Genomic DNA, 14307 nt, shown 5'->3' with positions numbered 1-14307 from the left:
AATTGACTTAATAGGTTCTTAGAAAAAGCTGCTTTTTGAAAATACGATTTTAAAGTAATAAAATTTTGAAACATTTTGAAAAATTGGAAATAGTTATATACTCCTTCTGGTTACATGAAACTACTCAACAGGTGAAAGTAATTTATGTACAGGAGATCCTTTACAGAAGAAATTACGTTTATCTTTATAAAGCGGTACAAAGTAGAATGAAATAAAACTTAAGTTTACAGGAAATTTAACAAAGATGATACGTCTAAATCATCCCTTAACCCTTTTAGGGTCGTTAGGACACCAGCATAGAGTTGTGTATCTAAGGTTGAGTGTGGCATGGCGCCACCCTCCCCTCTCCAGGCCTGACCACAGCCAGATGTCTCCGTCAAGGTGGCTCGGCAGAGACCCGAGGACAAACTTTCGATTTGCATCCCACCCTCAGAATTTCGATTTGTTTTTCCAACCAATTTTGTCGACCCCTTAGACATATGCCCCCCCCCCCTCGATACGCCTCTGCGCCTTGGTCACGAACACGTGGCTGTTAAATTTTTATTTAGAAATTCATGCGCCGTGACTTGTGACCTTTACTGGAAGGTCATACGATGCCGCGTTAGCATCAGTTGTAAGAGTTGCCTATCAGAGCTGAGTTGTTGTCCCCATAATCGGGGATCGTCTGCCCGGTGTTTGAACTCGGGAGTTTCTGGTACAGCAACAATGTGCTACACCAACCCGACCATGCCGAAATGATAGATACAGAAGTATACTATCTAATATATATATATATATATATATATATATATATATATATATATATATATATATATATATATATATATATATATATATATATATGGCACCTATACATGGAATCTCGTAAACCTAGGGGGGGGGGGGTGGGGTCCGCGAAACCCCCTCCCCGAAAAATATCTATCGCCACCCTGAACGTAATAGATTTTATATTGAAACTATATACTTTTGTCAGTGTCGTCGTCGCCCCCCCCCCCCCCGGGAAAAATTCAAGTGCCACCGGAGAAAAAAGTCTGGAAGCAATACAAAGTGATCGTGTTTGTAAAACTTAGACGAACAAACACACGCTCTCGCAAGCACGCACACCTTCACACACCCTACCCAGCACACAAACACGCAAACACACACAAAGACAAACATACCTACTCAGACAATTCTAATGCCTTGACCTATGTTTCTTCCTCTTCTTCAGGCTATTGACCACTGAAAATAGAAGGAAAAAAAATTATATTAAAAAAACATTTTGTCATTAAGTTCTGTCAAGAGCACTTAAGAGAAAATACAGGCAGAGAGAATGACTTCACGTGAAACAAAGAGCAAAATATCAAAATGAAACAAAACTTATCAAAATTAAACACCAGAGAAACACAAACATAGAATAATGTTATGTAAATTAAAAATGGCACAGACTGTATTATTAGGTATGGTTATATTATATTGTGTTTTACATGAAGTTGCATGAATGTAGAGTACCTGGCTAACGGAAGGACTGTTTGAGCGACTCGTCATGTATTTTCCCATGCTTTTGGGTGAGATCGCTCATTGACGTAAGGGGAGAGAATGGATCGTATAAAAGGGGGCGCAAGGTGAACGAAAAGGGGTTTGGACTGTGGCTGTGAATATGAAGTGGAATGTCACCACGTCTCTTTGATTCGTGATTGTACTTGTACCAGTTGTTTATCTTCTACTATGGATTTATTATGGATTTATCATTTCACTGTGTAAAGTGTAAATAAAGTTTATAGTTTAAATTTACTACTGTTTGCTCGTGTTCTTGTATCAAAACAAACCCACAACAAGGGATATTACTGTTGTTACAAAAAAGATAATCTAAATTGTGTGGAGCAGCTTTCTAAGTCGTGTAAACAATGTCCATTACAAATAGAAATAGCGTATACTATACTGTATGATGGTTTGTAAAGCTTAACAGTTTGATCTTGTTCAAGTAAGATCTTCTAAGCCAACGAATTCCCGCCACTATATTAGTATTGTGTTAACAAAACAACAACTTCTGTTTGAGTTTCAGAAATCTCTAGAAAGCTGGTTATATTTCATTTAATGTATCTGCTTACACGAATGAAGTCCTAACCTCTAACGCGTGCATTCGAAATAAAAAAGACACCACACACTAGCTATGTAATAAAGGGTGTAATTTATAACAAAAAGAAAAACCATTAACGTTTTCTCAATGCGACCCCACACCCCTCACTCCCCCAACCTGTGAAACCAAAGTGCGTCCTAGAATTAAAAAAACAAATATCAACTTACGGGTGAAAAACAGGAGGGCAGCTGTAGCAACCAGGCCGAACAATAGCTCATCTTGGTAGTTGTCAGCTTCTCTGTATGTAGAGAATGTATGTTTGCAGTTTACAAAGATGGATAAGCTGTGAGTGAGTGTGTGTTTGTGTGTGTTCGTGTGCGAGCGTGCGACAGTGCATGTGCGTGTCGAAGCTTAGCACGTAGGTAGGTGGGTATAAAGAGGATGTTCATTACACTAATTACACTAATACCTACATAAATAAACCAAACTTACTTGTGACCATCGTCTGATGATTCCTCACACTTGCAGGGTTCCGTCGCATTTTCTCTAGGTCTATAAATAGAGAAGATATGTTTTAAAATGTATATATCGATACATAGATTAACTTTCTAACCCGATAATCTATAAGACAGGTGAAGAAGTTCATTTATTCAGTGAGCTCGCCATATGAAGTGGTCAGCCACCTTTATTTTCCCTAATGTGAGTTAGGTACCCATCAAAACTCTGGAACGTTCTACTAACATGAACCCGGATTTGAACTAGAGACATTCGGGATAGCAGTCTCGCCCTCTACCGCTATGCCACCCCGTCCCATATTTACTGATGGATTGGTAAATAAAATAAACTAGACCAGTGTTGGTACCAGGTTAGTTAGCGCCCTAGGCAGAACTTATTCAAACTTATTCAAACTTATTAAAACGGCCCCTTTTTTACACACATACATTAAAATAATAAATATGTATAAGTAAAAAAAACATATAGTGTCAAATTAATTATTAATTGTATAGGCGTTAATGTTACAAGTAAACTGCAAAATGAAAATTTAATTTTTGCTCTATCTTCCTCGCTAAACTTTCTAATAGTTCGTTCAATTGTGTTGATTGGTAATCACGTTCTCTTGTAATGGTTGTAAAGGCCACGAATCTGTGACATAGTTGAACGGATATACGTTTCAATTTATTTCGTTTTGAAAGAAATTATGTTACCCATTACCTATGAAGATTTAATAGTATTCTCGAGAAAACAATGACACTATCTTCCAACTAGTGTTGTACTTTATTTGATTTATGCGTCAACGATGTTTCTAAATGTTTGCAGTCAGTAAGTAAATCAGCGAACTATAAATGAGCATTAACATTTGATAACCGTTTAAAATGCTTAGAAGATTGATATTATATACAACAATTATTACCTTGTCTATAGTTTATGTAATATAATAAGAGTTAAATTAATTATTAGATATTTTTTTTATAACGGCGATTACACATTTTTTGCGCACTCTAACTGTAGCGCCTGTCCTGATTGTATGCCTACGTTAACATAAGTAAAAAAAAAAGACAACTTACTTTTCATTAGCAGACTCGACATCAGGTTGCTCATTGGTGTTCATGTCTGGCCTGTAAGAAAGTATAGATGTTTACTATTGAAATAATAGTTTATAGTAAAGTAAAGTTGCATTTTAAACCTGACTGCCTATGGGGCAGATTGAGTAGAGTTCACCTTTTTGTGACCTCGGCATATGAAGAGATAGTGTGGTCAGCACTATGCACAGCCACCTTTTCTTTCCTTAACGTGAGTTAGGTACCCATCAGAGTTGGGTGGACCTAGGTACGATCTACTGCCTCGAAACCGGATTCGAACTTGAGACTTACGGGTTGGCATTTCAGCTCGCTACAGCTAAGCCACTCAGTTCCATATTTTATTTAATAACACATTTTTGTGACTGCCTAGTTCCCATAACGGAAGCGCCGCCCCTGCGTGTAAGCGTACTTTAACATAAGTAAAAAAGACAACTTTATTTACTCTTCTTCATCATCAGACTCATCTTCTTCATCATCAGACTCGACATCAGGCTGCCCAGTGACGTTCATGTGTGGCCTGTAAGAAAGTACAGATGTTTTCTATTGAAATAATAGTTTCTATCGACAGGTAAACACATTCAATAACTTAGACAAGAGGAAGGCAGATCAGCCTGCAGGCCGTTGGATAGAAAGACAAATAGTTTTTAGTCCAGTGAAACCTACAGAAGTAAGAACTTACTTGGGGCAGCATTCCTCTTTGTAGCTGCCGCAACATCCGTACCGACAGTAATGGAGGCGGTACGTGGACAGGTAGGTGGTTAGGCCAAAATAGGAGCCAGGTATATCGGCTCGAAAACGAACTATATCTATCCAGTCAACACAGCGCTGACACTTCAGGCCTGAAGATAAACATTCAAGTATTCATTAGTTGCATGTAACTATTTGTGTAAAGCGTCAGTGATCACGTACACAGGTACACAGGTACACACGCACACACACACACACACATATATATATATATATATATATGTTTATAATATTATGTATATATAATATATAATATATATATATATATATATACATATATATATATATATATATATATATATATATATATATATATATATATATATATATATATATATATATATATATATATATATATAATATTATGTATATATTATATATAATATATATTTATATTTATGTATATATAGATATTATATATATATTATAAATACGTATATATATATATATATATATATATATATATATATATATATATATATATAAAATTTATATATAAATGTAATATGCAATTTATATATATATGCAATTTATATATATAAAATTTATATATATATAGGGCCTATATATATATATATATATATATATATATATATATATATATATATATATACATATATATATATATATATATATATATATATAAATTGACTTTTTTGATTTATTATCAATTATCGATCGTTACTTACCCGACACCTGCAACAACATGACCATGACGAAAAGCCACGCATTCTTCCAATGTCCACGACAAGAGGTCATGTGATCAGGCCCATCATACACATCCATCATTTTGGTCTCCTCTGCCTGTCCAGCTACCTGGACATCAACTACGGCCTGCTCGAGCTCGGCCTCTTCCTGCAATGTCAAGGCCGTAACCTCTGGCTGCTTCTCGACACCATTTATAACCAGGATTCGATCGGCCTCATCGTGTAGAGGTAGTTGCACGGCCGTCACCTTTGACCCTAGGGTTAGTAGCACGGCCGTCACCTTTGACCCCAGGCCGTTGATAATGCTTAGATATGGGCAGGGCCATTTCTTCTGTTTGAGAACAAGGCTAAGAAATTCCTGACGAGATGAATGAAGGCATTGTCTCATATACGCTGGAGACCCACGGAGATTTTTGGGTAGAGAAGGATGAAGACGGTCACAGAGCTCCATAGGACGACGAGATAAAGACTTCTGGCAATGGAGGTCCAGCTTCTTGACCAGCCAAATGGAAAGAGCATCAGAAACGTAGTTAGAGAAAATGGGACGATCTGTGACCTTTGACCTGACCAGTATGACCTGCAAATACATGTCTTAGTGTTGGTCGTTGATGTTCTTTGTAAACAGCATTAATATCTTTGTAAACATGCATTAAATAATAGCTATAGGCTACCAAACGGAATAATTTTATAAACAACCAATTCATGTGTGATTTAAACATGTCTAATATTATAATTGAACTCGTCGGTTACCTTGGATGTGTTTCCTGACAAAATCAACTGCTTTAAAACTTGCCAGACGGTGTAGAGAAGCTTGGGACTGCACGCTACGAACTTCATGCCTGTGGACATGGGAGAAATTGTGGTCCAGATACACAACCATAAATACTTGTATGTACCAATATAGTTTCATACAAACGTGTATGTACAAACACAGAAACATTTTCAACACAACTTCGACTCACCTGAGCTGTCTCTCAAAAAGAGCCACGTTGTCGTGCCATTATCCAGTATGACCTCTGCACTTCCTGTCAGGTGAGTCAGGTGGGCTACCGTGTCCTGGCTAGAGAATTCATGGATAGAAGCTTCTGCGGAGTTGGGATACATGGCTAGGCTGGCTGACTCATCGAATCTTTTCAGACATAGAAGGAGGGGAGATAATGTTAGATAATGTTAGATAATGTTATATAGTGTTATATAATGTTAAATAATGTTAGATAATGTTAGATAATGTTAGATAATATTAGATAATGTTAGATAGTGTTAGATAATGTTAGATAATGTTAGATAATGTTAGATAATGTTAGATAATGAGTACACAATAATCTTGTGATTTTATTTATACTAAAAGAAAAAAAAAGTTAACATATAAGCTCATCTATACTTTCTCGTACATTCGCTCATAACAGCAAACATATGCCGCTTTTCACTTTCTCGTATACAGAGTATAGAGGAAGTATTGTAATCGTGCACATGAAATTCTGACAGTTTTCACCGTTTACACCGCAGTGCTTTATCATATACGGAGTATGGGGGACTTATTTTAATCGGGCGAAAATTCTATATCCAAATTTATCCGAATTTCATCGTTTTAAGCGTAATCCAGTCGGAAAAAATGGGCCTTTCAATTATGTCCATTTGTTTATGTGTACGTGTGTTAATGTCCGTGAACAAGATTACTACAGTACCGTTAGAGCTAGGTTGATGAAATTTAGCATGTAAGTATTATATCAAATTTATAGTTTTGTATCAACTTTTCAGCGATTTCCGGTAACAGGAAGTGGAGCTTTTTCTACTTTTAACGTTTTGAAAGCCTAAAACTTAAGCATTGTTTCTGATAGATGGATGAAATTGCACTTGTAAGTAAAATATCTAATTTAGGTAAAATCACGATATAGCGTCGGTTATTATTCCGGAACTGTACAGCAGTAAGAAACAGTAAAACCATGGCGTAGTCTGTCGAGCCGTTCCGGAAACCACCGGAAATACTGTAAACCATCATTTATATGCCGCCATATTTTTTTAAAATACATAATGTTGAAAAATGTGCAAGGATTGATTTTAGTTGCAATTTAAATACTGTTTTGCTAATTATTTTGTATTTCTAATTATTTTAAGTGTATGTGCTAATTATTGCTGCTACTAAACATTATTCTAGTTATTCTTCCTACTTTTAACTTTAGAAAATCTAATCGTCTTATTTACTAACAGAACTAGAGCTGGTTGTCGCAAATCTACTGCAATTTTTTTTGTGTTTCTTAAAAAAAAACATTAATTACTACACTCGACTTTAATAATAATATTTAGATTTACTAATTGTTGCTAATTTTTTGTCAGTTAAACATTAAATTAAGTTAAAACATTAATTTAATGCACTTGACTTTATTTTTATTTCACCGGTCAAATAAACTATGGTTTACAGTAACGAATGTTACCGAAACTCAACGAACATTACCCAATAATTTCCGACGCTATATCGTGATTTTACCCTAATTTTCTGTCTTCTTTCAAATTTTGAGTAGTTTCCGTGTATTACTTTAAGCTTATTTTGATTTTTAAAAAAACTACCGGTTTATTGATAATATGAAACAGGTACAATTTAAAATTTACATAAATGCATTGTTGTACATTAGGTACATACTGAATTTATTGTAACGACATTATTTTATAACAAGCTAGAGGCTTAAACTTAATGTAAATCTTGACATGTTGTTAATCAACCACTTACTTCTGACCATATTATACATATTCAATTGTTTGAGAGAAAAATGGAACACGTTCAGATGTGGAATTTTTTTGTTCGTTTCAACAGTGCACCTCTTGTAAAGGTAGTCTTCTCCGTATAGTGCGCACTGCAGTGTTTTGTACTCAAATCATTAGCTTCAAGTCAGCACACACCAACATACCACATTAACACATCACAGAACCTCATCAACGTCACACCAACACCACATTGAAACCACACCAACCATAGTGCTGACCACTTCATATGCCGAGGTTACAGAAACAGGTGAACTCTACTGCACTTGCCCCATGGATCATCTGGTCAGAGGCGTAGCTACCCTTCCCGGCACCCGGGGACAAACTTTCGATTTGCAGCCCCCCCCCCCCCCCTCCAAAATTTCGATTTGCACCCGCTCAAGTTTTCAATTTATTTTTCCAACCCATTTTGGCGCCCCCCCCCCCCCCATCGCTACGCAAATGTGTGTCATCAAACGTTTGAGCCCCCCCCCCCCTCCCCTCTCTAAACATCATCACAAAATTCCTGAGATACCAAACCCTGTCTTCTTCTTCGTTCTTAATTTTTAGTGTTGGGAGGGATCGAGCCTTATCTGACAGAGGGATTGAACTCGAGACTTTTTTCGATATTATAAACCATGAGCTTTGCCGACTCGACCATGCTTCCATCACAATTAAGGATTACGTGTCAACTGGTTATGCGCCATTGACTCCGATTTCAGCCTGCTTTTCTTTTTGGATTTGCTTCCATAGCCTTTGTCCAACCAAGAACAAACTACAAAGCAGCAGTTGTTTGATTTTAGAGTTATCTCTCATCGAACTCTCTCGAACTCGAGACTTTTCGGTTTAGCAACCATGAGCTTTACCGACTCGACCACCTCCAAACCCTGTCAATGTTGGTCCTCCATGACACCTAAGTCAGTAGTTTAGGTCATTAGGTTGGTCATGACACCTTAGTCAGTAGTTTAGGTCATTAGGTTGGTCATCCATGACACCTAAGTCAGTAGTTTAGGTCATTAGGTTGGTCATGACACCTTAGTCAGTAGTTTAGGTCATTAGGTTGGTCATCCATGACACCTAAGTCAGTAGTTTAGGTCATTAGGTTGGTCATGACACCTAAGTCAGTAGTTTAGGTCATTAGGTTGGTCATCCATGACACCTAAGTCAGTAGTTTAGGTCATTAGGTTGGTCATGACACCTTAGTCAGTAGTTTAGGTCATTAGGTTGGTCATCCATGACACCTAAGTCAGTAGTTTAGGTCATTAGGTTGGTCATGACACCTAAGTCAGTAGTTTAGGTCATTAGGTTGGTCATCCATGACACCTAAGTCAGTAGTTTAGGTCATTAGGTTGGTCAGCCATGACACCTAAGTCAGTAGTTTAGGTCATTAGGTTGGTCATCCATGACACCTAAGTCAGTAGTTTAGGTCATTAGGTTGGTCATGACACCTTAGTCAGTAGTGTAGGTCATTAGGTTGGTCAGCCATGAGACCTAAGTCAGTAGTTTAGGTCATTAGGTTGGTCATCCATGACACCTAAGTCAGTAGTTTAGGTCATTAGGTTGGTCAGCCATGACACCTAAGTCAGTAGTTTAGGTCATTAGGTTGGTCATCCATGACACCTAAGTCAGTAGTTTAGGTCATTAGGTTGGTCATCCATGACACCTAAGTCAGTAGTTTAGGTCATTAGGTTGGTCATGACACCTTAGTCAGTAGTTTAGGTCATTAGGTTGGTCATCCATGACACCTAAGTCAGTAGTTTAGGTCATTAGGTTGGTCATCCATAACTTAAGGCAGTAGTTTAGGTCATTAGGTTGGTCATCCATGAGACCTAAGTCAGTAGTTTAGGTCATTAGGTTGGTCATCCATGACAAGTAAGTCAGTAGTGTAGGTCATTAGGTTGGTCATCCATGAGACCTAAGTCAGTAGTTTAGGTCATTAGGTTGGTCATGACACCTTAGTCAGTAGTTTAGGTCATTAGGTTGGTCATGAGACCTAAGTCAGTAGTTTAGGTCATTAGATTGGTCATCCATGACACCTAAGCCAGTAGTTTAGGTCATTAGGTTGGTCATGACACCTTAGTCAGTAGTTTAGGTCATTAGGTTGGTCATCCATGACACCTAAGTCAGTAGTTTAGGTCATTAGGTTGGTCATCCATAACTTAAGGCAGTAGTTTAGGTCATTAGGTTGGTCATCCATGAGACCTAAGTCAGTAGTTTAGGTCATTAGGTTGGTCATGAGACCTAAGTCAGTAGTTTAGGTTATTAGGTTGGTCATCCATGAGACCTAAGTCAGTAGTTTAGGTCATTAGGTTGGTCATGAGACCTAAGTCAGTAGTTTAGGTTATTAGGTTGGTCATCCATGAGACCTAAGTCAGTAGTTTAGGTCATTAGGTTGGTCATGAGACCTAAGTCAGTAGTTTAGGTTATTAGGTTGGTCATCCATTACACCTAAGTCAGTAGTTTAGGTCATTAGGTTGGTCATGAGACCTAAGTCAGTAGTTTAGGTCATTAGGTTGGTCATCCATGACACCTAAGTTAGTAGTTTAGGTCATTAGGTTGGTCATGACACCTAAGTCAGTAGTTTAGGTCATTAGGTTGGTCATCCATGAGACCTAAGTCAGTAGTTTAGGTCATTAGGTTGGTCATCCATGACACCTAAGTCAGTAGTTTAGGTCATTAGGTTGGTCATGACACCTAAGTCAGTAGTTTAGGTCATTAGGTTGGTCATCCATGACAAGTAAGTCAGTAGTTTAGGTCATTAGGTTGGTCATCCATGACACCTAAGTCAGTAGTTTAGGTCATTAGGTTGGTCATGAGACCTAAGTCAGTAGTTTAGGTTATTAGGTTGCAGTAATGATAGACAGCATACACTTTCTACCAGGCTAGACTATATAAGAGATGAAGCTGTTATAGATGTTTAAAATCTTTTAATTTCCACTAATACCTTTATTAAAAATTTACTATTTCAAGGCTCAAGAACTAAATAAAGTCATTAAAGAAGTCAAGCTTATGACTGTGTAATGTGAGACATTATTATCAACAATGATTGTAAGCTGTAAAACTGAGGTAGGTAGTTAGATAAATGGATAACTAATTGTTCAAAACTGTTAATATCTTTGTATATTGACTTTAATTTGTATCTATTTCATTTATTTATGTTACATATTATTTATGTATGTTCTAAATATAAAACAAATGAAACCATAAAATCCTGGTGGCATCAGGTGAAATAAATATGTTGAGCTGTAGGTCTGCGGGTCAGTATGGTCTAGTGGTAGAGTAGTTGGTACATATTCTGAAGCTGAGTTAAATACATATTGTGTAGGTGGTGGGGGGGGGGGGGTATAGGAAGATAAAAATGGAAGTGTGTTGTAATGAAATCTAGCGAATTCTAAATTCTTTCTTTCATTCTAATGTTAGTAGACATTATGAAGTGCAGGAGAAAAAATAGAATTTTGAGTAGATAACACAGATACAATTATATAGTCCCAAGAATCCACATTTTGGTAAAAAAAAATAGTTGAATGTGAATTAAGACAGATTACTCTAGACTGAACATATGCTTGACTTTCTATACAATGTTTACCACATTATTGAAAGGTATTTGCAAAATAGTAAGTTAATATATATGTAATTCTTCCGTATACTCTATACAAATCTATGTTTCATTAGATATGAAGGTAGAGGCAACTGAAAATATTGTTGTAAAGTAATTTGCTTTTATTCCTTTATGTAAAGCTTCTAGTTTGATTTAAATGAATAATGAATGTTGTTAGCTGGGTTGTATTTTGTGTTGTCAATGTAGGAAACATAAAAACATGTACCAACACTGATGAAACAAACTAATTCAATTGTATTTTGTTTAACAATTACTACATTTTTCTATTGTTTCTTGCATATTTTTTTTTTAACGATTGCTACATTTTTCTATTGTTTCTTGTATATTTTTTTTTAACGATTGCTACATTTTTCTTTTGTTTCTTGTATATTTTTTTTTTAACGATTGCTACATTTTTCTATTGTTTCTTGTATATTTTTTTTTTAACGATTGCTACATTTTTCTATTGTTTCTTGTATATATTTTTTTTAACGATTGCTACATTTTTCTATTGTTTCTTGTATTTTTTAGACCAAGAATTTGCAATGATTGTGATCCGGAGAGATGTGAACTAAAATATATCCTCTTGTAGATACCAGAGAGATGTGAACTAAAATATATCCTCTTGTAGATACCAGAGAGATGTGAACTAAAATATATCCTCTTGTAGATACCAGAGAGATGTGAACTAAAATATATCCTCTTGTAGATACCAGAGAGATGTGAACTAAAATATATCCTCTTGTAGATACCAGAGAGATGTGAACTAAAATATATCCTCTTGTAGATACCAGAGAGATGTGAACTAAAATATATCCTCTTGTAGATACCAGAGAGATGTGAACTAAAATATATCCTCTTGTAGATACCAGAGAGATGTGAACTAAAATATATCCTCTTGTAGATACCAGAGAGATGTGAACTAAAATATATCCTCTTGTAGATACCAGAGAGATGTGAACTAAAATATATCCTCTTGTAGATACCAGAGAGATGTGAACTAAAATATATCCTCTTGTAGATACCAGAGAGATGTGAACTAAAATATATCCTCTTGTAGCTTGAACAAAATCTTGTCGCTGGACTCAATAGACAGCTAGACCAGATTTTTTTACCATCTGTATTTGGGTTGTGGAGTCTGATATTATTTGTTTGGGATTATCTCCTCTTTACTTTTAAAGTTTTGGTTACAATATATTATATGGTTGTGGTAATATTTATAGTTCAATATTTTTGTTGTTGCTAGAACTGTTGGGCCTATGAAACAGTCTGAAAAGTATATGTGTATTAGTTTATGTTTTACGATAATTTTTTATAAACACATGTTAAAATTAAAAGTATATACCATAAGGTTTCTATTTCTGAGAGATGTGTTTTTAAAGCAGTAAATTTGAGATTATTTAAAACAAGTCGAGACTAAATTAATTGTGTAATAATTCAACCAGTTTGTTTATTATGGCTGGTGCATTGTGCACTATCATTTCATTTTCTTAAAGCAAAGCAAAGTGCATATGTATTGCATCCCTTAATCCCCAGAAGGATGCAAAATAAGAACAACTCCCCATCTTTCTACTCCATTAAAACATTTCAACCTGTGGTACTGACATCTGTCTCATCATGTTCTTAGCTACCATACTCCTCATTAAAACATTTCAACATGTGACATCTGTCTCATCATGTTCTTAGCTACCATACTCCTCATTAAAACATTTCAACCTGTGGTACTGACATCTGTCTCATCATGTTCTTAGCTACCATACTCCTCATTAAAACATGTCAACATGTAATACTGACATCTGTCTCATCATGTTCTTAGCTACCATACTCCTCATTAAAACATTTCAACATGTGACACTGACATCTGCATCATCATGTTCTTAGCTACCATACTCCTCATTAAAACATTTCAACATGTGACATCTGTCTCATCATGTTCTTAGCTACCATACTTCTCATTATAACATGTCAACATGTAATACTGACATCTGTCTCATCATGTTATTAGCTACCATACTCCTCATTAAAACATTTCAACATGTGACATCTGTCTCATCATGTTCTTAGCTACCATACTCCTCATTAAAACATTTCAACATGTGATACTGGTCTCATCATGTTCTTAGCTACCATACTCCTCATTATAACATTTCAACATGTGACATCTGTCTCATCATGTTCTTAGCTACCATACTCCTCATTAAAACATTTCAACATGTGACACTGACATCTGTCTCATCATGTTCTTAGCTACCATACTCCTCATTAAAACATTTCAACATGTGACATCTGTCTCATCATGTTCTTAGCTACCATACTCCTCATTAAAACATTTCAACATGTGACACTGACATCTGCATCATCATGTTCTTAGCTACCATACTCCTCATTAAAACATTTCAACATGTGACATCTGTCTCATCATGTTCTTAGCTACCATACTCCTCATTAAAACATTTCAACATGTGACATCTGTCTCATCATGTTCTTAGCTACCATACTCCTCATTAAAACATTTCAACATGTGATACTGACATCTGTCTCATCACGTTCTTAGCTACCATACTCCTCATTAAAACATTTCAACATCTGTCTCATCATGTTCTTAGCTACCATACTCCTCATTAAAACATTTCAACCTGTGACATCTGTCTTATCATGTTCTTAGCTACCATACTCCTCATTAAAACATTTCAACAACACTGACATCTGTCTCATCATGTTCTTAGCTACCATACTCCTCATTAAAACATTTCAACATGTGTTACTGACATCTGTCTCATCATGTTCTTAGCTACCATACTCCTCATTAAAACATTTCAACATGTGATACTGACAACTGTATCATCATGTTCTTAGCTACCATATTCCTCAAGCTACATC

General features: G+C 36.0%; 1 protein-coding gene across 1 annotated transcript; it reads right to left on the bottom strand.

The window, feature by feature from the left end:
- Positions 1–1174: 1174 nt before the first annotated feature.
- Positions 1175–7925, bottom strand: LOC131942339 (uncharacterized). Its single transcript, XM_059302158.1, has 10 exons — positions 7819–7925; positions 6056–6222; positions 5844–5932; positions 5076–5670; positions 4319–4478; positions 4082–4156; positions 3625–3675; positions 2552–2611; positions 2287–2357; positions 1175–1221 (listed from the first exon to the last, which is right to left on the bottom strand). The coding sequence occupies exons 2-10, from the start codon at positions 6195–6197 to the stop codon at positions 1175–1177; spliced, it is 1290 nt and encodes a 429-aa protein (XP_059158141.1). The 5' UTR covers positions 6198–6222; positions 7819–7925.
- Positions 7926–14307: the final 6382 nt, after the last annotated feature.

This window comes from Physella acuta, unplaced genomic scaffold, assembly GCF_028476545.2.
Source record: "Physella acuta isolate Inbredline_101_S28 unplaced genomic scaffold, ASM2847654v3 ptg000402l, whole genome shotgun sequence".
Taxonomy (NCBI): domain Eukaryota; kingdom Metazoa; phylum Mollusca; class Gastropoda; family Physidae; genus Physella; species Physella acuta.
Note: the sequence above shows the minus strand (reverse complement) of the source record. Positions and strands in the feature narration are given on the sequence as shown.

Bases quoted from the DNA above. Each gene is read 5' to 3' on its own strand.
- LOC131942339 (XM_059302158.1), bottom strand. From the start codon at position 6,197: ATGTATCCCAACTCCGCAGAAGCTTCTATCCATGAATTCTCTAGCCAG. The intron at 4,479-5,075 runs GTAAGTAACGAT...GTTTATCTTCAG, and splicing joins CATGTTGTTGCAGGTGTCGG to GCCTGAAGTGTCAGCGCTGT. The intron at 3,676-4,081 runs GTAAATAAAGTT...ACTTTCTTACAG, and splicing joins GAGTCTGATGATGAAGAAGA to GCCAGACATGAACACCAATG.